We start from the raw sequence: 20951 nt of genomic DNA, 5'->3' as shown, positions 1-20951 counted from the left end.
CTTCGTGAAGATTGGTTTTGGCGGTGTTGGGGTCTTTGGTGAGGGAAAGGATCAGCTGGGTGTCATCAGCGTAGGAGATGATGTTAAGGTTGTGTTGACGCGCGATGGAAGCGAGTTTACTCATGTAAACGTTGAAGAGGGTGGGACTGAGTGATGACCCTTGTGGTACACCGCAGATGACTTCGGTGGCCTCTGATTTGAATGGGGGAAGTCGGACTCTCTGAGTTCTCCCAGCTAGGAACGAGATGATCCAGTCCAAGGCTTTTCCTTTTATGCCGATGTTGCTGAGGCATTGTATGGGGGTGCTGTGACAGACAGTGTCAAAGGCGGCGGAGAGGTCGAGTAGAATGAGGGCCACTGTTTCTCCGTTGTCCAGTAGTGTTCGGATGTCGTCTGTTGCTGCGATGAGGGCGGTTTCGGTGCTGTGTTTGGCTCGAAAGCTGGACTGTGAGGGATCGAGGGAGTTGTTGGATTCGAGGAAGGCGGCGAGTTGGCTATTGGCGGCTTTCTCAGTGACTTTGGCCGGGAATGGGAGGAGGGATATGGGGCGGTAGTTTTTAAGTTCAGAGGGGTCTGCTGTGGGTTTCTTCAGGAGGGCGCTGACTTCGGTATGTTGAAGGAACAGTTGATGACGTCACGGAGATGGGGTGCGATGATGGAGTCTGCTTTGTTGAAGATGTGGTGGGGACACGGGTCGATTGGCGAGCCAGAGTGGATGGAATTCATTAGGCGGATGGTGTCTTCAGTGGTGATTGGTTTCCAGGCGCTGAGGTTGTTAGAGGGCGGTTTAGGATCTGAGGGGGGTGGAGAGGATTGTTCGTTGGAACTGTTTTCGAAGCTGTTATGTATGTCGGCAATTTTGTTGTAGAAGAAGGAGGATAACGAATCGCAGAGGTCTTGGGAGGGAGTGATGTCGTTTGAGGCTGCGGTGGGGTTGGTGAATTCTTTGACGATGTTGAATAGTTCCTTGCTGTTGTGGGCGTTGTTGTCGAGTCGATTCTTGAATGCTGATTTCTTGGTGGATCGAATCAGCTGGTGGTGTTTGCGGGTGGCTGCCTTGAAGGTGGTCATGTTGTCGTTGGATGGGTTTTTTTTCCATGTTTTCTCGAGAGTACGGCATAGCTTCTTGGATTTCTTAAGGTCATCGTTGAACCAGGAGGCCTTTTTGCTGTCTTGTTTGGTGTGATGGTTCTTCAAGGGTGCTAATTCGTCAGCGCTGTGAGTGATCCATTGTTTGAATTTGATGGCAGCTTGGGTTGGGTCCGATGAGAGGGCGGGTGGGTTTTGGTTGAGTGATGTGAGGAGTTGGTCGGTGGTGATTTTGTTCCATTTTCTTCGGGGAATAGGTTGTGGGGGGTTGTGGGTCGAGGTGGTTTTGTAGCTGAAGTGAACACAACTGTGGTCTGTCCAATGGAGAGCTGTGGTGCGATCGAAGGAGATGTGTTTGCTGGAGGTGAAGATTGGGTCGAGTGTATGTCCGGCTACATGGGTGGGGATGTCAACAAGTTGTTTGAGGCCTAGATTGGCCAGGTTGTCAAGAAGGGTGGCGGTGTTGCTGTTGTTTTTCTTTTCCAGGTGGAAGTTGAGGTCTCCCAGTAGAATGTAGTTCTCGGAGGCGAGGGCATGTGGACTGATGAAGTCAGTAATGTCTTCGCTGAATTGTTTACGGGTTCCTGGAGGCCTGTAGATGAGGGTGCCTCTGAGTGTGGTCCTAGGGTCGGTGTGGATCTGGAAGTGGAGGTGTTCGGCAGTTGTAAGGTTATCGTCGGAGCTGGTCGTGATTTTGATGGTGTTCTTATGGACGATGGCGATGCCTCCTCCTGTTTGGTTGGTGCGGTCTTTTCGGATGATCTTGTAATTGTCCGGGATGGCTATGGCGATGTCGGGTGTTGATGATGCGTTCATCCATGTTTCAGTGAGGAAGGCGACGTCCGGTGATGTAGTGTCGAGTAGATCCCAGAGTTCGGTGGCGTGTCTGTGGACCGAGCGGGTGTTAGTAGGATGCACTTCAGGTGGTTGGAGTCGGAGCTGTGTTTGGTGTTAGTGAATGTGGTATGGGTCTTGATGCTGGTAAATTTGCAGGAGTGTCAGGCGAAGGGTCCATGGGTGAGTCCTGGGACAGCTACACAGCATAGAGGTGTGCGTCCTGGGTTAAGGGCTAGGAGGGTGGCGGCGCCATACGTTATGTGGGGGGGTGAGCTTTGCAGGGACCAGGGGGTCTGGCGCTGGGCGCGGTCCAGGCGCGGACGGGCATAGACGGGCTTACCTTTGGCGCACCTTCGGCGCGACTGGGGCGCGATCGCTGCGCGTCACGAGAATGCATCTGTCATAAGCGGAAATTGGAGGAGGCGGGGGCGAGGGAGGGTCAGCTGGGAGGCGGTAGCGGGGAGGAGACACGGGTCAGGAGGGACACAACAACAACAACAAAATGGCTGCTTACTACTAAAGGCGAAACGGGGCACAGCCGAGGACCGGCAATGAATGATATGCAGTCTGCGCTAATTATATATTCAAAGCAAAGCAGCGCTAACGTGCACTATGCAAATCAGCTGACGCAGTTACTATTTATAAATGCGCTGGCTACGTTGCTTTCAGTTTGGCAAAGCTGCGCAATTGCGATCGCACTGTGCAGATTACGATACCAGGACGGGTCCAGGCAGCAGGCAAACCAATCTCCATGAAACTGCGGGTCCGCTAGAGCAGGACAAGGAGAAAGTGGTAGATGAGGGGAACAAAAAACAAACAAATAAATACAATAAACACCAACATTCCCCGACATCAAACCCCACAAGGACCCAGAGTCCAGCGATCGCAGGACACATCCCCACTTACCCGCATCGCAAGCACACAGCACTCGGAGTAGTGTAGAAACAAAAAAATAGGTTATGGTGTGGATCTTGCATCCTTTTATGTGATTGGTTGTTGCCACTGGGGGCCATATTGGAGGTATAGGGAGACTAGTATGTTAACTTTTGCTTGGAGTTTCTGTAGGAGCAGAATGCTCATTAGTGATTACTGTGGTGAGGAAGACTGACGAGGAGGTAATGTGATCTAAAGGTAAGGTGGATTTTTACACCAAGATATTTCACAACTCTTACAGCAATACTTTGGGTATTATCTGTGGAAAGTGAGATAAAAAACACGTTCAAACCTCTAGCATAAAACAGAACTCATACTAAAGGAGAGGAGGAATGTTTGCAGTAATAGCTCTATGATTTGGTTGTTTATATGTAAAGGACACGCAGTCAGGCCTTTACTATATGATGCACCTTTTCAGAGAAGGGGGGTACTCTCTATACCAGCTACCATATTTTGTTCTTGTTCTTTTTTCAACGTTTACTCTCCTCGTTGCTTCCTGTGCTTTACCTTTGTGTGTGGAAGAGACGTTTGAACTGTTGCTGTATGTGCTTTACCTGTTATGTATGCTAAGGATACATCTACTTCTGCTGCATATGCTGTACCAAATCAGTGGGTCAGAGTAGCATTTCCCGCTGCTGCCTCTGCTGTACCTTTACTGTATGCGAAGGAAGAGTATACGGTGATGCATTTCTTTTACCCATGCTATTTGTTTCACAAGTCTGTATCATTACTGAATGTACCCTTTCAGTTGTGTATCTGAGGGACTTTTGCATTGCTACTACATGTGCTGCACCACTTTTGTGTGTGACAAGAAAATGTGAAATGTCTCTGTCTGTACCAATTATAGGAGCATGATGGAAGGATGGACATGTGTGGTACTGTTTTGCGTGAATGTGTGTGTCTATGTGTGCATATTTGTGTAACTTGAACTCCATACTTTAAAGTCTCGCTTGACAGAGCAGCTACTGCCAGACTATATGCGATCACCAGCAAAAGAGCTTTAAGAAGCAAACCTGAGAGAGGTTTTGGGGCCGCCTACATGCTGATCTTTCTATTTACAGTATTTGATTAGGCAGAAGTTGTGTTCATCCACCAAAACAGTATTTGCGCTGCATTTCTACTAACTGCAAAGGGAGTTTCCCCTCACCAAACATAGCCACTGAATTCCAACATAATGATGCAGCTGTGTGCAGAGGAAATACTTCCTCTTTGATGTCAGTTGTGCTGAAAGTGGGTTGGCACTATGTATGATTTACTTCTCTCTTGGCATCCCCACAATCAGCTTGCACAATGTGGCTGTTTCCACGCATGCCATTATAACGCAAGTGTTGCAATGCATGCGTCAATACTATGCGTATGCTATACTATGCATTCTTTTACTATGTAAATGCTTTTGCGATGCATGCCTTTATAGCGAAGTTAATTTTAAAGGTATGTATGTTAGAAGAATATGCCTAGTTAAAACATATAGTCGTAATCGTTGAAACAGCTATGTTGATAGGTGATCCACGTTGTTAGAGGAAACGAAGATACTCTTCTGCTTTCTCACAACAACGTGCACCGCCTCCTCTAATGAGCTGCCTGTACTGCACAAACCACGGGGGGAGAGGTGAGGGGGATTGAGCCTGGGCAGGGGGGCTACTATTTTAGGGGCGGGGGGCCTGGGCATGGTTTTAGAGTTTAAGGTTGGGAAAGGGCTGGGGGCCAGGAGTTGGGTCCTGCAAGGGTAGTAGGTTAGGGTAGGGAAAGGGCTGGGGGCCAGGAGGGCGCGCAGTTGTAGTGCTTTGGGGTTTATGGTAGGGAAAGGGCTGGGGACCAGAGGGGGTCGCTCAGGGTTAGTGTTTTAGGGTTTAGGGCAGCGGAAGGGTTGGGGGCCGGGAGAGTCGCTTTGGGATAGGTTTTTAGGGTTTAGGACTTTGTGAGTACACAATGAGGGAGTGAGTGCCTGTGTGAACGCAGGGAAAGGGAGTTCCTGCGTGAAAGTAGGGTGTGTGCTGCCTGAGTGTAGGATGTAAGCTGCCTGTGTTAGAGCGAGAATACTGATTATTCTGATTGAGAGAAAACCACTGAAAGCGACAATGAAATTTAAATGAGCATGTTTGCACACGTGTAGACAAACAATACGGAGCCAGAGTTCAGTTGAACCATCGAGCACAGTAAAAGCCTGCTTGGTTAAGTAGAGAATAGTAAAATTAACCAAAATAATGATTTTGACTTTATAACTCATTACCTTATATTTGTAACACAGATGTTGTGAAGATGAAACATGAACACTTCGCATTTCTTCCCGAGTGACTTGAGAACATAAATTGGTGTAAAATATTTATGTTACATCTTAGAGCTTTGACATTTTTAATATAGTTATCTGATATTATATAGATTCTAGATGTATGAAAGCGATTTTGGCCAAAGGATTTTAACAAATATTTTACACGTTGCTACTTTGAGAATGTAGTTGTAGGCCATAATCACAGTTGCATATTTATATGTATTTATGACTGACTAACATTTCAGAATGCTTATATAAGATATATTTGAGTGATCGTATCATGTTTTTAACATAAACTAGGAGTTATACACTAAAGGAAGTATGAGTTTAAAAGATGTTTAAATTTACATTTTCTCTTAGGCTGTGTCTTTTCCATGGCCTAATGCAATGAACTTTTAAATGTTTTCAAATGTTGTTTACTTGTTCTGGTTCTGATCATGCCACATTCCTTAAAGAACAAACCAGGCATTTTTCCTTAATTTTCCTTTGTGTGAATTTAATGGAAACTCGACTTTTTGACGGTGCCGATGGAGTGCAGGGTAATTGTGTGCCTGTATGAGCACATAATGAGGGGTGTGGCAGTCAGAGTGAAGCACAGGGCTGTGTATTCATGAGTTTACTGTGAGCAGAGTATTAATGTGTGCAGGGTGCGGGGAGTGGAGTGCTGTATGAGTGATCAGTCCTGTGGCTTACAAAGTAAGTACTTCCTTCACTTGTTTTAAATATGGCAAAACATGCACTGCATACGCTTTGCTAAATCTATTGAGAGTGTCTTCTGGAACCACATTCTTTCTTTCCATTACATTTTTCACGTTATGCTTTTTGTCTGAAGATTTTGCAAAACTGTACACAAAAAACACAACTTTAAACAGATAGCACAACATAGTTTCACTGGAAAATGTAAAAAACCTACTGGGTTTGTCAATGCTTGTTATTTAACGCTTTGTGTCCAAATCATTTTCCTTTTGAAGGGCAGTAAACCGCACGTATTATTGTTGCTCAACCAAATGGCAATCATTGGGTGCACCACATAAGAATGAATTGGCCTTGTGGAAGTTAAACCAGAGGGCTGAAAGTTGCACGCAGGTTTTAGCCTCGACCTCTAAATTAACTGAGCTATCTTGCCATTCAGAGCTGTGATACAGAAGGTAGAGAGCCATTAGAACTGTGGGTCTTGTGCATATTCCTCAACTAACTTTTTTGCAAATACTTTGTTTCCTCTGGCAGATAAGCCAGTGCTCCAGAGCAGGCACTCGCTAGACGGTTCCAGATTACCAGACAAAGTGGAGACAACACAACCCCTGTGGATCACGCTGGCCTTACAAAAACAGAAAGGATTTCGTGAGCAGCAAGCTACCAGAGAAGAACGAAAGCAAGCCCGAGAAGCAAAGCACGCTGAAAAACTAGCAAAAGAAAACGTAAATACATGGAACATCCTATTTTAAAAAGCAATCTCACTCGAAGAACCATGTTAATAGCAGCATCTACTTGTCTTGTTTACTTGAAGTAATTTCTCTACAGAGTGTGCATAGCCTCGTGCACTGATAGCAAAACACATGATTGCTACATTTCTGTTTTGCCCAACGTTCCCACCATTTGATACCTGTGCAATAGGAGCAAATCAGCCCTCGGTTCAGAGTGATCATTCCTTTGTCAAACTGAGCATCAGTTGCACAAGCGTAAATATTATTTGTGGCTGAAGAAATGACAAATGCAGTCTACACTGTATTTGCCTGACATTTCCGATTAGTATATATGATACAGAGATTATAATCCCTTCAAATAGGCTAACTTTCTCGAAGTACTTTAAAAAAGTTCTGAAAGTGAAGATATACAGCTAGATTCATCATAGTCCCGTTTTGCGAGTCCTTAATAGCGATTATTAAGGAATCGCTATTAAGGACTTGCAAAACGGGATTCATGTAGGAATCGCTAAATAAATTGTGATTCCTACACATTCCTTATTTGCGATTAGCAAATTGCTAATCGCAAATAAGGATGCGATTTCAAGGGTGCCAGGGGTGTCCAAAGGACACCCTGTAGCACCCCTGAAATGTAATCTACATTGGTGTTGCGCACACACATGTCCAAAGGACATGTGTGTGTGTAACATGCAACTTAGAAAAATGCATTTAAATGCATTTTTCTAAGTTTTCGCTATTTACCATGAGGTTTGACCTCGCGGTAAATAGCGGCCCAAAATTGCGATTTCGCAATTTTAAAATGGTTCATGAATTGCATTTAAGGAATCTCAAATAGAGATTCCTTAAATGCAATTCCTCGCAAATGTGCAAATTCTTTATTAGCGAATTTTGCATTTGGGATGATGAATCCCAAATGCAAAAATTGCACTCGCAAAGGGCCGGTTCTCAGAATATGGCCCTTTGAGAGCGCAATTAAGCTTGATGAATCTGGGCGATAGTATTCTGCGTAGTTGAACATTCAGAATGCGACTGTTTCTCAATTAGCAATCAGAACTCCTAGAGTGCAGCATTCAAGAATAGAGGAGCAGACTAAAGTATGGAATGCTCAGGTGCGAAAATGCAGTCTGGTAATTTAGGTGATTCTATATTTAATTCTCTATGGTCTGCTTGTTTGTCCAAAGCTTCACTCCCTACTCTGTATTGCTCACAAAGGTTTCTGAGCTTTTCGTATTGAAAGATACATTGAGAATTACTGTGTTTTTAGGGCACAAGGTAATATCCGCCAGGTTCGCGACGCCTGGGCTTTGACATTTGTTATCTATTTAATGTTGCAGTGACCCAAAGGCGGTGGAACCTGGTGCAAATCAATAAGGTGTGGATTCTGTCCTACAAGAGGCAGTGTGGAACAGTATTTCAGTGAAGTGATATATACATGTTCGCCCATTTAGAAACATTTTACCAAGCGAGAGCTGAATCAATATATTTCATCTAGATGTACGCAAAAAACATGCATCACCATACACAGCAAAAAAGGCACATGCAGCCCATATGGATGTCCCTTAAGTCGATTAATAGGTTGTTTTATTCTCGGTTATGCTAGCACCAGTTTCCTTCCAGTCCACTCAAGAGTACTGCCTTACCCTGCATGTCCCACTTACCTGGGCTATTGTACCATATTCCTCTGCACTGACTCGCAGTGCTGAGCTTCTGTTTTTCATCTAGCAGTCCTACTGTAAATGCCCTGTTCATCTCTGCACTCCTTGATTGTTTCATACACCCCCCTGACCTAATTGTTTCTAAGCACTGCATTGCTTTTCTTCAAATTCCACTTAGCCCATGGGGTTGTTACCTCCACCCCAAGATGAATTTGCGAACGGAGATCACGTGCATTGACTCACATTATCGCTTATCTTATTGATTTGTACAGCACTGGATTTTTTTTGTCACCCATTCATAGAACTACCTCTTTCATAGTCAGCTTGAATTCTCATGTGGTGTAATCCGGTGGAGTGTTACTGCAAGCTCAATGTGTTCATAAGAATGTTTCCAGTATCAGATGACTGGAAGGAGAACCTATAAGGGGTCTCTCAGGTAGGGGTGGTTTTTGGAGTATCTAACCAGTGGGGAAGTGCTCTTAGAGGAGGCTGATTTTCATGTTTCTCTTGAAGGATGTTAAAAATGGGATTTCTTCATTTTGAACTTAAAATAAAATGGGATTTCTGGTTGGCTAAGGCTTGTGACAAAGCCAGGCAGAAACCACCATTTTAATCAGGGCAAGGGAGTTACACGCCAAAGATAACCCCTGTTCACACCCTTGGTAGCTTGGCACGAGCAGTCAGGCTTATCCCGGAGGCAATGTGTAAAGCATTTGCGCACGCACACAGCAACAGCATCCCAGGCACACTACAAAAGGAACCCCACACAAGGTTATATAAAAATAACTTTTGTATTCTCAAAACACATCAGATAGTAATCACACAATATACTCTGTGCCAACTGGCACGAGAAATATTCACAAGGGATTATTTACACAGGACAGGGCCACGTGGGTCATTATCAGGATCAACACTTAGCAGAAATTGGTACAAGTAAAAATAGATCATAAACCTACAACTAGTAGCCACTGGTAATCGCTGTACTCCACCTCAACCTGTAACATAAACGACATTATGCACAATCACATCAGGCGCGAATTACATCCTGCGCCAACCTCACCAGCATAAACACATTATGCAATCTCTCAATAGTCTAAACACCTTAGACACTACCTCCTAAGTATAATTCATATTAGGGGCGTAAATCACAGTGAAGTATAATCTCACGAACACAAACCTCAATAGGTAAAACAACCTCATAAGCCTAAACCCTATCTAGAGGTATCAACCACAAGGTGTGTAAAACATACTAAACACAATACATTTCCTAACACCCAAAGCATTAGCACATATATCACAATAGCACATAAATCACATTAGGGCCTTGCGCCCTATCCACATACCAGCCCCCTGGCTAACTAGCCATCTCAACAAGAGGCTCAAATGCCCTGAGTCCAGAATGTCAGGGCGCGCTGCCAATGCAGCGCCAGTCAGGGGTGCGCCATCTGCGCAAACCTAAACGTTGCACCTGCCCACTGCTTGCTGGGCAGCTGAGAACAAGAACAGGGCCTAAACGCTGCAGCTGGCACTAAGTGCTGTGCAGCTGTGAAAGGCCAAGGTAGGGGTGAAGGAGTGCGTCCCACTCCTGAGTCCACAAGCACATGTCCCCTGAAATAAATGCCTAAACGGTGCAGCTTCCCACTACTTGCTGGGCAACTGTGAAGTCAAAACTGCGACATGGGCCCTCACTGGCCCTTAGGAACAAAGACTGCGCCAAATGCTGGAGCCATCTAGGCTATGGAAATAAGCACTGCGCACATTGGAGCCCTCTAGGCTCTTACATAAACAGGCTGGAGCCACCACAGGCTCTTGCAATACTGATGGCCCAATCAAGAAAGAACTTGACCCCAAACACTGAGGCAACCCACGGGGGAAGACACAGGCCCTTCACGGGGGTCTCTGAACAGAACGTGCCCACGGTAGGGGCCATACTGGGCTCTTAGGATATTTGGTACCCCCATCGTTGGAGACCTTGGGCTCGGGACATAACTGGGGCCAACGACAGCGGTGTGGGCACGGGGGGGGTATTTGGGCACCGACAACATGCCCAGACACCCCCCCCCCTTAAACAATAAAGCATAGGCCCCTCGGGGCCCGAGTAAATACTTGGGCAAGACGTTGGAGCAGGCCTCTGCAACACGGGGCTGCTCTGGCAAGAGGTACCGGGACTTTCTTCCAGAGGTGGCGCCCTTCTTCACCCGGTCCCCCACCTCGGGACCAGGACTCAAGGCAGTGAGCACTTGGGGCTCCGGACTACTGTGCGGCTTCCTGCTGGCGGCCCCAGGGCTCTCCCCAACTCACGGGAACCCCGGGCTGCGGAATGCCATTACTCGACTGCTTCTCCCTTCTCTCCGCCTGGCTCCACCGCGGGGCTCTCTCCTCCACATGGGAGCCCCACCTCAACAACATGCGGCGTCACTTCCCCTTCCGTCCAGCAGCCCCGCCCACAACCAGGCGGGCTGCAGATGGCGACTCGATCTCAGGGGACAAATGAGGGGTAGGCTCCCTCTGGGTCAGCAATCCATTGAGGGGTGGACACCCAATAAAATGAACAAATAAGCGGCCATAATCGGGGTGGGCACTCGAAATATGAATAATTAAAGAAGCGGGGTGGCAACCGCAATAAGCCCACAAGGAGGAGGGGTCTTCCCTTGATAAGGGCTGCAGCGTCGCGCTGCTCAGCCCCCAAGCTCTCCCTTCTCTAGGGAAATTAAATAAAACCGCGTCCAGCCCGAAATAAGGTGCAGGGAGGTTGCTGAAGGTCCTGGCAAAATTAACAGCAATCAAGAAGGTCCCAGCAGTCCTGGAGGAAAAAAGGTGGAGCAAAACAGCTCCCAGCAAAGAAAAGTCCTGCAGCATCCAGGCCATCCAGGGACTGGGCTGGGCCCAGGGAGGCAAGCCTTCCCCTGGGACCCAGCAGCAGCACGTCCCTGGTAGATTCAAGTCAGGAACAAGAACATTTTCATGGGGTCACAGCCCCTCTTTTATACACCATTTCCTTTGTTTCCAAAGGTGCAGGCAAGGGGCGTACCAGAAGCAACTGGTTCGTGAGCACTTTGTTTTGCTCAGCCCCTCTGCCTATTCACAGGATGGGTCAGGGACATCAGACACACCACAGGGGGTGGAGCCAGCGTTGTGGAGGGAAGGTCTAGCCCTATTCAGGTCCCAGGCGCACTCTCCATTCACCACCGGGGCAGACCCATCCTAACTCCTGAAGCCAGGCCCACCAGCCAGCTCCAGCCAATCACAAGCCAGACCGTCAATTCACATTCACTGCACAGACATGCCAACTTCTAGAAGTGGCACTTCCACACTAGACACAATAAATCTGCGCACATCATCGCGCAGCATTCAATCACACGAGTTCGCACATACCAAACTCGACCCTGCACTCCCCACACATCAGGAACTACCATGGTCACACATATTCCTCATGCATTCCTATGGGAGGGCAGGCCACTCTCACCACACATACACAGAGAGCGCACGCACTTTACACTGGACCACAGTGAAAAAGTGCGCAGAGGCCTAAAATCACCAACACCAGGTTACAGAAACAGGCTAGGCAAAAGGTTTGGGGTGAACCTGCCAAAAGGGCCAAGTCCAACACAACCCCCTTCCAGTCAAAACGCAGGGTAGACCAATCACTCCCTTGATGGGCTTCCCTGCTTTGGGCGATAGAACACGGACGCGTACCCGCAAAGCAGGGATACCCTCCGGTCCTACGCCATGCTGAACCCACATGGTTTCCTCCAAACAAGAACTCTCTGGCCCAACTAGGATACCCCACTGGTACTCTCTAGTTGTCCACGGCCAGGACCAGGCCCAAGGCCATCCAGATGTCACAGGTCCTGGCCAATCCACAGAGTAGGGGGGCAGTAGCCCCTGGCACACAATAGCCATTGTTCACTCTCCTTCTCAGTGTAGCTACAACTACCACTGATCCTTCAACCTAGGGTCCGCACCATCAGGCTGACCAGAGGTCATGGGCAAGAATGACCCACCCTACCTCTACTTCTGGGGTTCCGCAACCTCCCAGGGAAGCATCCTCCAGAACACAACTCTCCCACCAGTTCAGGACTGCTCTCCATCACTGGTCTACTGCCTGGATTCTACATTTACCGTATGCACCAGGGTCAGAGACGAGGACTCCGTCCCTCTGCGCCCCTTCCAGAGTTCTGCACCCTCCCACTGTAGAGCAGGGCCCCTTTCCTTTAAGATGGGCTGCACCTGCTCTCAGGATAGTACCACCATAGTCAGCCAGGGACCCTAAAGATCCCGGCGAGGCCTGAACCACCCCTTCTGGGAAACACAGGGGTTCCTCTAGAAGGCAACCCGGCCAGGACACTGCTTACAGATCCCTGCCTTCCATGTCAAGCTACAAGCCGAACCTGGCCTTCCCCTCCTCGGGGAATGCCCAGCGAATCAGGACTTCACGGGGAGCACGCATGCCCCCCTTGAGGGTGACACATCACTAATGTGTTGTGCGACAGTCTGCCTGTCACTCAGAACAGAAGTGGCGTCACCATGGTCACTCACGGATGGCTCAGCCCTTCTGGCTGGCCCCTGACCCACTGGCTTCTCCACTGGGGAGTTTTGCCCCCTATCACCCCTCAACCAGGACTTCTGCACCCTCCACTTAGGAGCGGTACTGCCCAACACCAGGTCCGCCGGAGTTCTGGTTACAGAAACTCCCTGTCCTCTAGACACAGGAAGATCCTCCTCAAATGACCTGTAAGTACAGCCTAGGCCCCGACCTGGCGCTCCCTTAGGGAACCCTCCAGGCCCTGAGACAGAGTTTCAGACACATGGAGACACGCAGTCCCTCCCACTCCTTCTCCTCAGAGACAGGACGTGGTCCCCTACAACCCTTCCCATTCTACTGGGACCCAGCTGGGCTACACATGAACCTCTTCTTCCACACAGGACCAGAAGATACACACGTCAATCCTGTTGGAAACACTCCCCAATGCCTCTGCAAGGCCTCTAGCACACCGCCAGAGGTCCACCTTCTGTGCAACGTTCTTATCAAACAAAAAAACTCACACTCACTCGTCCAGTGCCTTTGCAGGACCTCGAGCACACCAGAGGTACACCTCCCATGCAACTTCTTGTCAAACAAAGAACTCAAACCTACTCCTCCAGGGCCTCTGCAGGACCTACCGCACAACACCAGAGGTACACCTCCTGTGCAAGCTTCTTATCAAACAAAGAACTCACACCTACTCCTCCAGGGCAACACACCACTCATCCACACACTCCCCTCCAGACTGGTGAGACAGTTCCTCACTGCCTCTGACTCTCAACCTGTACCCCTCTTACTGATCACCAGGCACCATACTCTGGGAACTGGGAATGGGACTTCACGCACTGGACACATTTTAGCTGCCACCACTGGATCCTAGCATACTGAGGAATCCAGACACACACACTACACTCAGGGATAACCACCCTCCTGAGCTAGCCATTTCTCCCCCACACCCCTCTCTCCTATCTACCCACACCTCAGGGGACAGGAACAGGGATTGGGCACTGGACCCAGCAAGGGACTCCCTATCTATGGGAACCTCCCCACCCACTGGTGTCCCGCCCTGTCATTTTCTCTCTTCTGCCAATAACCATAAAGCGCAGGAAACACCATTTAAAAATTACACTCTTGAGGAGAACACAAAATCATAAACCATAATCCCCAACATGTGACTATCTAAAATGCAGAGTTTTGTAATGTAGCCAGTTGTCGCTGTGGTACTGCGCAAACACAAGTCCTAATCATCACCGCTGACAACCAATGTTAGAACTGGGATTTCTGGTTGGCTAAGGCTTGCGCCAAAGCCAGGCAGAAACCACCATTCTATTCAGGGCAAGGGAGTTACACGCCAATTATAACCCCTGCTTACCCCCTTGTTAGCTTGGCACGAGCAGTCAGGCTTATCCCGGAGGCAGTGTGTAAAGAATTTGTGCACGCACACAGCAACAACACCCCAGGCACACTACAAAAGGAACCCCGCACAGGGTTATATAAAAATAACTTTTGTATTCTCAAAACACATCAGATAGTAATCACACAATATACACTGTGCCAACTGGCACGAGCAATATTCACAAGGGATTATTTACACAGGACAGGGCCACATGGGCCACTATCAGCATCAACACTTAGCAGAAATTGGTACAAGTAAAAATAGATCATAAACCTACAACCAGTAGCCACTGGTAATCGCTGTACTCCACCTCAACCTGTAACATAAACTACATTATGCACAATCACATCAGGCGCAAATTACATCCTGCGCCAACCTCCCCAGCAGAAACACATTATGGAATCTCTCAATAGTCTAAGCACATTAGACCCTACCTCCTAAGTATAACTCACAATAGGGGAGTAAATCACAGTGAAGTATAATCTCACTAACACAAACCTAAATAGGTAAAACAACCTCATAAGCCTAAACCATATCTAGAGGTATCAACCACAAGGTGCATAAAACATACTATACACAATACATTTCCTAACACCCAAAGCATTAGCACATAAATCACAATAGCAGATAAATCACATTAGGGCCTTGCGTCCTATCCACATACTAGCCCCCTGGCCAACTGGCTATCTCAAGAAGGGGCTCAAATGCCCTGTGTCCAGAATGTCAGGGCGCGCTGCCAATGCAGCGCCAGTCAGGGTTGCGCCATCTGCGCAAACCTAAACGTTGCAGCTGCCCACTACTTGCTGGGCAGCTGAGAACAAGAACAGGGCCTAAACTCTGCATCTGGCACTAAGTGCTGCGCAGCTATGAAAGGCCAAGGTAGGGACAAAGGAGTGTGTCCCACTCCTGAGTCCACAGGGCACATGTCCCCTGAAATTAATGCCTAAACGGTGCAGCTGCCCACTATTTGCTGGGCAGTTGTGAAATCAAAACTGCGACATGGGCCCTCACTGGCCCTTATGAACAAAGACTGCGTCAAATGCTGGAGCCATCTAGGCTCTGGAAATAAACGCTGCGCACATTGGAGCCCTCAAGGCTCTTAAATAAACAGGCTGGAGCCACCACGGGCTCTTGCAATACTGATGGCCCAATCAAGAAAGAACTTGCCCTTAAACACTGAGGCATCCCACTGGGGAAGACATGAGCACTTCGGGCCCTTCACGGGGCTCTCTGAACAGAATGTGCCCACGGTGGGAGCCATACTGGGCTCTTAGGATAATTGGTACCCCCATCGTTGGAGCCCTTGGGCTCGGGACATAACTGGGGCGAAACAACAGCGGTGTTGGCACGGGGGGGGCACCGACAACGTGCCCTGACACCACCCCCCCTAAACAATAAAGCATGGGCCCCTCGGACCCCGAGTAAACACTTGGGCAAGGCGGTGGAGCAGCCCTCTGCAACTTGGGGCTGCTCTGGCGAAAGGTACCGGGAATGCCTCTTGCCATCCCCACTCACTTGTTGGAGCGGGGGACGTTCTTCCAGAGGTGGCGCCCTTCTTCACCCAGTCCCCCACCTCGGGACCGGGACTCAAAGCAGGGAGCACTCGTGGCTCCAGACTACTGTACAGCTTCCTGCTGGCGGCCCCGGGGCTCTCCCCAACTCACGGGAGCCCCTGGCCACGGGAGGCCATTACTCGGCTGCTTCTCCTTTCTCTACGCCTGGCTCTACCGCGGGGCTCTCTCTTCCACATGGGAGCCCCTCCTCAACACCATGCGGCGTCACTAACCCTTCTGTCCGGCGGCCCCACCCACAACCAGGCGGGCCGCAGACGGCGACTCGATCTCGGGGGACAAATGAGGGGTAGGCTCCCTCTGGGTCAGCAATACATCGCAGGGTGGGCACCCGATAAAATGAACAAATAAGCAGCCATAATCGGGGTGGGCACCCGCAATATAAATAATTAAAGAAGCGGGGTGGAACAAGCCCACAAAAGAGGAGGGGTCTTCCCTCGATAAGGGCTGCAGAGTCAGGCTGCTCAGCCCCCAGGCTCTCCCTTCTTTAGGGAAATTAAATAAAAGCGCGCCCAGCCCTCAAATAAGCAGCATGGAGGCTGCTGAAGATCCTGGCAAAATTAACAGCAATCAACAAGGTCCGGCAAGTCCTGGAGGAATAAAGGTGGAGGAAAACCGCTCCCAGCAAAGAAAAGTCCTCCAGCAGGGGCTGGGCCGGGCCCAGGGAGACACGCCTTCCCCTGGGCCCCAGCAGCAGCATGCCCCTGGTAGATTCAAGTCAGGAACAAGAACATTTTCATGGGGTCACAGCCCCTCTTTTATACACCATTTCCTTTGTTTCCAAAGAGGCAGGCAAGGGGCAGGCAAGGGGCGTACCAGACGCAACTGGTTCTTGAGCACTTTGTTTTGCTCAGCCCCTCTGCCCATTCACAGGATGGGTCAGGGACATCAGACACACCACAGGGGGTGGAGCCAGCATTGTATTGGGAAGGACTAGCCCTATTCAGGTCCCAGGTGCACTCCTCCCTCCCATCAACATGCAGATCTCTCCATTCACCACCAGGGCAGACCCATCCTGACTCCTGGAGCCAGGCATACCAGCCAGCTCCAGCCAATCACAAGCCAGACAGTCAATTCACATTCACTGCACATATATGCCAACTTCTAGAAGTGGCACTTCCACACTAGACACAATAAATCCACGCACAGCATTTAATCACACGAGTTCGCACATACCAAACTCGACCCTGCACTCCCCACACATCAGGAACTACCATGGTCACACATATTCCCCATGCATTCCTATGGGAGGGCAGGCCACTCTCACCACATATACACAGAGAGCTCACACACTTTACACTGGACCACAATGAAAAAGTGCGCAGAGGCCTAAAATCACCAACACCAGGTTACAGAAACAGGCTAGGCAAATGCAAAAAGTTTCTGGGTGAACCTGCCAAAAGGGTCAAGTCCAACAAAGGACATCAAATCAATCAATCAATCAGGATTTATGAAGTGCGGCTAATCCCCCGATAGGGTATCTAGGCATATCAGAGGCATATTCAAACGACCAGGTCTTGACTGCCATTCGGAATTCTGAAAGTGAGGTGATGGTCCGGAGTTGCTGGAGGAGGCTGTTCCTGCTCTTTACTGCAATGTGGGAGAAGGAGCATCCCCAACTTCTGCTTCAGTAGGTGCGGGGAGTATGGACAAGTGAGAGGGAGGCAGGCATGTTCCTCTCAATAGTTTGTGAAAGTTCGGGCCATGGTTAATGTATGTAGGCAGGTCCTTGGTTGTGTAGAGCCTTGTATGCGTGGGTCAGCAACTTGAATTGGCTTCTCTTCTGTATGGTAAGCCAGTAGAGTTGCCTGAGGTGGGGTGTGATGTGCATTAGTTGTGGAATGCTGAGGATTAGTCTGGCTGCGGCATTCTGTAAGGTTGGAAGACTCTGTAGGAGATGTGCAGTGATACCTGCATAAAGGTATATAGTCCAGTCGGCTAGTGATGAGGGCCTATGTCACAGTGTGTCTCGTGTGTAAGGGTAGCCACTTGAAGATCTTACGTAGTATACGCAGAGTGAGAAGGTAGGTGGAGGAGACTGTGATTTCTTGGTGAGCTTGTTAATGATGCTTCAGAGGTTTTTGTCATGGTTGGAGGGAGTGGATGCAGGGCCCTGGTCTGAAGGCCGTTAGGAGTCGTTCCATGTGTTGCTGCTGTTGCCGAAGATCAGTACTTCCATCTTGTCTGTATTTAGCTGCAGGCAGTTGTTCTTCATCCAGTCGGTGACACTTGTCATCCATCTGTGGAAGCTGGTTCTAGTGGTGATGAGTCAGCGGTGAGTGAGAGGATGAGTTGGCTGTCATCTGTGCAGGAAATTATGTTGAGACCATGGGATTTGAGGATGTTGTCCAGTGGGGTCATATCTGCGTTGAAGAGCGTGGGGCTGAAGGATAAACCCTGGAGGACACTGCAGGTGATCTCCTTGGTTTTGGAGGTGAAAGGACATAGGTGGGGATCCTCTGGGTTCTTCCGGTGAGGAAGGAGGTGATCCATCTGAGCGCATCCCCTTGGTTGCCGATGTGGTGGAGTCTTTCAATTAGCCTGTGGTGGGATACGGTGTTGAAGGCTTCTGAGAGGTCGCGGAGGATCAGAGTTGGTTTTTCTCTTTGGTCGAGTAGGGTTCTTGATTTCAAGATCTAAGCTATCAAGTCAGGTTGGTATCTTAGATCTGGACATAGTAAGAATGACTACAAGGGTTTAACCCCATAATGCTATATAAACTAAGTGATTCCATAGTCTACCCTCTACCTGTGTGCCAATGCTCATGCCTATACACACTAGCTTTGTCATTCGAAGTTGATGATCTATCATTCTATTTTCGTGGAGTGCAAGGAGTTTGTCTAAAACTATTTCTTTGTATTTTCTCGCCCCTCTAGCCGATTGGAGTCAGCAATCAGAGTGACAGCAGGTCCAACGATACAAGCACACAGCACAAACCAACAGTTCTAGATGACCAGAATGTTGCAACTGTCGTCTCCAGAGTGCGGAGCCGGGAACAGTTTAAGAAGTCCAACACACTTCCCACCTCAGTGACAGGTAAATCAATTGGGCAAGAACACAATTTTATTATGAACATTGAAGGATAATTCAAAGAAAGATATGACTCAAAGTTTGCTGGGTTGGAAAAAAAAAAAGAATTCAAAAGTAAATCTATAGTTTGATGGCAAATTTCAGGCTTAGCAATGTAACTTGGAAGCCAACTGTGTGGGAAGACAGGACATACTTAACAAATAAATGATTTATCTTGGAATGCTCAAACCTAGGTTCTATAAACATATGTGCATAAGAAATAGTGATTATTTCTCCAGTATTAGGGGTGTCTTTCATAGATTCCCATGCTTGAATAATTCCCTATCGTCGAAGTGGGAGTCCCACGGTACATAAAATTGTACTAAGAAATATATATACATTAAAAAAAAGATATATATATATATATATACAAGTATAAATAACAAATAATATACATATTTAAAAGTAAAATTTTTGAAGTACCATAGAACAGCATTGGCCCACAGAAAGCATTGAGGGAGAGCTCACTTTAGTAACATATCCATGTCATTATAATGGTCCACATTCCAGCCAATCAGGCTGTAGCACTTCTCCTCAGAAGCTCAAACCCTCAGATTTTCTACCGCACGTCGTGTGAAGGGAGTCTCCCTGAGCTCGGCTCAGTTTCTTCTTCTTCAAAAATACAGAACTTCCAGAATATGTCTTCTTCAAAAAAGTCTTTGTTCAGACCGTGTTCTGCCTGTGGAAAACCTCGCCTTTTCTATGAGACCCTCATAAAAAATGCATTTATTGCTTATATCCGGACCATGAGGTGAGGAGTTGCAAGATTTGCAGAACTTTTTCTTCTAAGACTTTAAAAAATAGAGAGGCCCGTCTCCTTCTGTGGATACAGAAGTTGAAGACTTCAGACAACCCAGTGACATAGAGTGTGTGTCTTCCCACCATTCTAAGACCTCTCTGAAACGTGGGTCTGAGACTGATATTCCTTCTTTTCTAAAAAAGAAGAAGCTTGTGGTCACTCAAAATCCAGTCTCCCCACGGGGGCTGCCAGCCTCTACACCTGCGGGACCTAGTTCTCTGGCGTCGCAGACCCCCGCTGTGCCCTCGTCCTCTAAAACAGGTGCCAGCCCGTCAACGGGACCGTCAACGAGATCCGTCGACGTCATCCCTACATCGACGACGACCAGCACTCTGTCAACGACGACATCATCTACCTCGTTGGCGGTGGTCCTGGAGGTCCAGCCTATCTCGTCGACTATTAAAATCTCGTCGACCGCAAAGAAATCCGGCTCGTCAACAGCTCCCCCAAAACGTCACTCGTTGACGAAGGATTCGTCGACGCGTCCAGTGTCGTCGAGGCTAACTTCTTCGTCGGCGGGTACCTCATCGACGGCAGTCTCGTCCACGATAGTCTTGCCATTGAGGGTGGCTTCGTCGACGCTGAAGGCCTCGTCGACGCCAGCAACCTCTTCGTTGACGCCAGTTTCGTCGTCGACGATGGCCTCGGTGAACAGCTACGACTGGTGACTCAAGGAAAAAACTTCCCTCACCACTGGTTTTGAGCCCTTTACAACATCCCACAGGTCCGCCTGCTCAACTATTTGCATCAGCAGGTGAGGATTCCTCTGATGATTTGTATGCAGATGACAACTTTCGTGCTGCAAGTATCCCATCAGAGTTGCATATAAAATGCCAAGACTATGGTGATGACCATCGAGAGTAGCATATCTCCATTGCAGATGTCAATAATAATGATGATCAAGGGGTTCCTCTGGCTCCATTACCAATGTCATTGATTACAAACCTTCAACATATGCTGGAAGACTATAATCTTCGTTTTCCACCCTCTTCGCAGTCTTTTCCAATACCGGCGTCAGTTCCGGTTGCACCGGAACAGTCACCAGTTCCTCAAGATGCTGCTGATGATGATGATAATATGGACCAGGATGTTGACACTCTTCTAACAGATTGGGACAATTACCAAGCTCAGACTCCATCCCCTTCTCCTGATTCCCCTCTGGCATCTCCTCCAGTGGCTATAGGAGGATTTCACCTTTTAATGGTACGGGCGGCGAAGCGCTTTCACTTGTCTTTGACCACCAGACAAGAGGATTGTTTCCTCTATGATTTTAAAGACCAACCTCTAAAACAAGTACATGCCATTCCTATTATAGACTTCATCTGGCAGGAAGGACTCAAACTCATGCAACAACCTAATTCAGTTCCGGCCATACTCCCACGAA

General features: G+C 48.3%; 1 protein-coding gene across 6 annotated transcripts in view; it reads left to right on the top strand.

The window, feature by feature from the left end:
* CRACD (capping protein inhibiting regulator of actin dynamics) overlaps positions 1–20951 on the top strand; it is a 926069-nt gene that overhangs the window by 872860 nt on the left and 32258 nt on the right. For all 6 annotated transcript variants that reach the window (XM_086962616.1, XM_086962617.1, XM_086962618.1 and 3 more), the window contains 2 exons: positions 6356–6546; positions 18576–18735. In XM_086962616.1, coding sequence (XP_086818742.1) covers positions 6356–6546; positions 18576–18735 — 351 coding nt within the window. The remainder of the gene's footprint in view (positions 1–6355; positions 6547–18575; positions 18736–20951) is intronic.

Source organism: Lissotriton vulgaris, chromosome 3_1 (genome assembly GCF_964263255.1).
Source record: "Lissotriton vulgaris chromosome 3_1, aLisVul1.2, whole genome shotgun sequence".
Taxonomy (NCBI): domain Eukaryota; kingdom Metazoa; phylum Chordata; class Amphibia; order Caudata; family Salamandridae; genus Lissotriton; species Lissotriton vulgaris.
The sequence above is the reverse complement of the archived record's forward strand: the minus strand, read 5'-3'. Positions and strand labels throughout refer to the sequence as shown.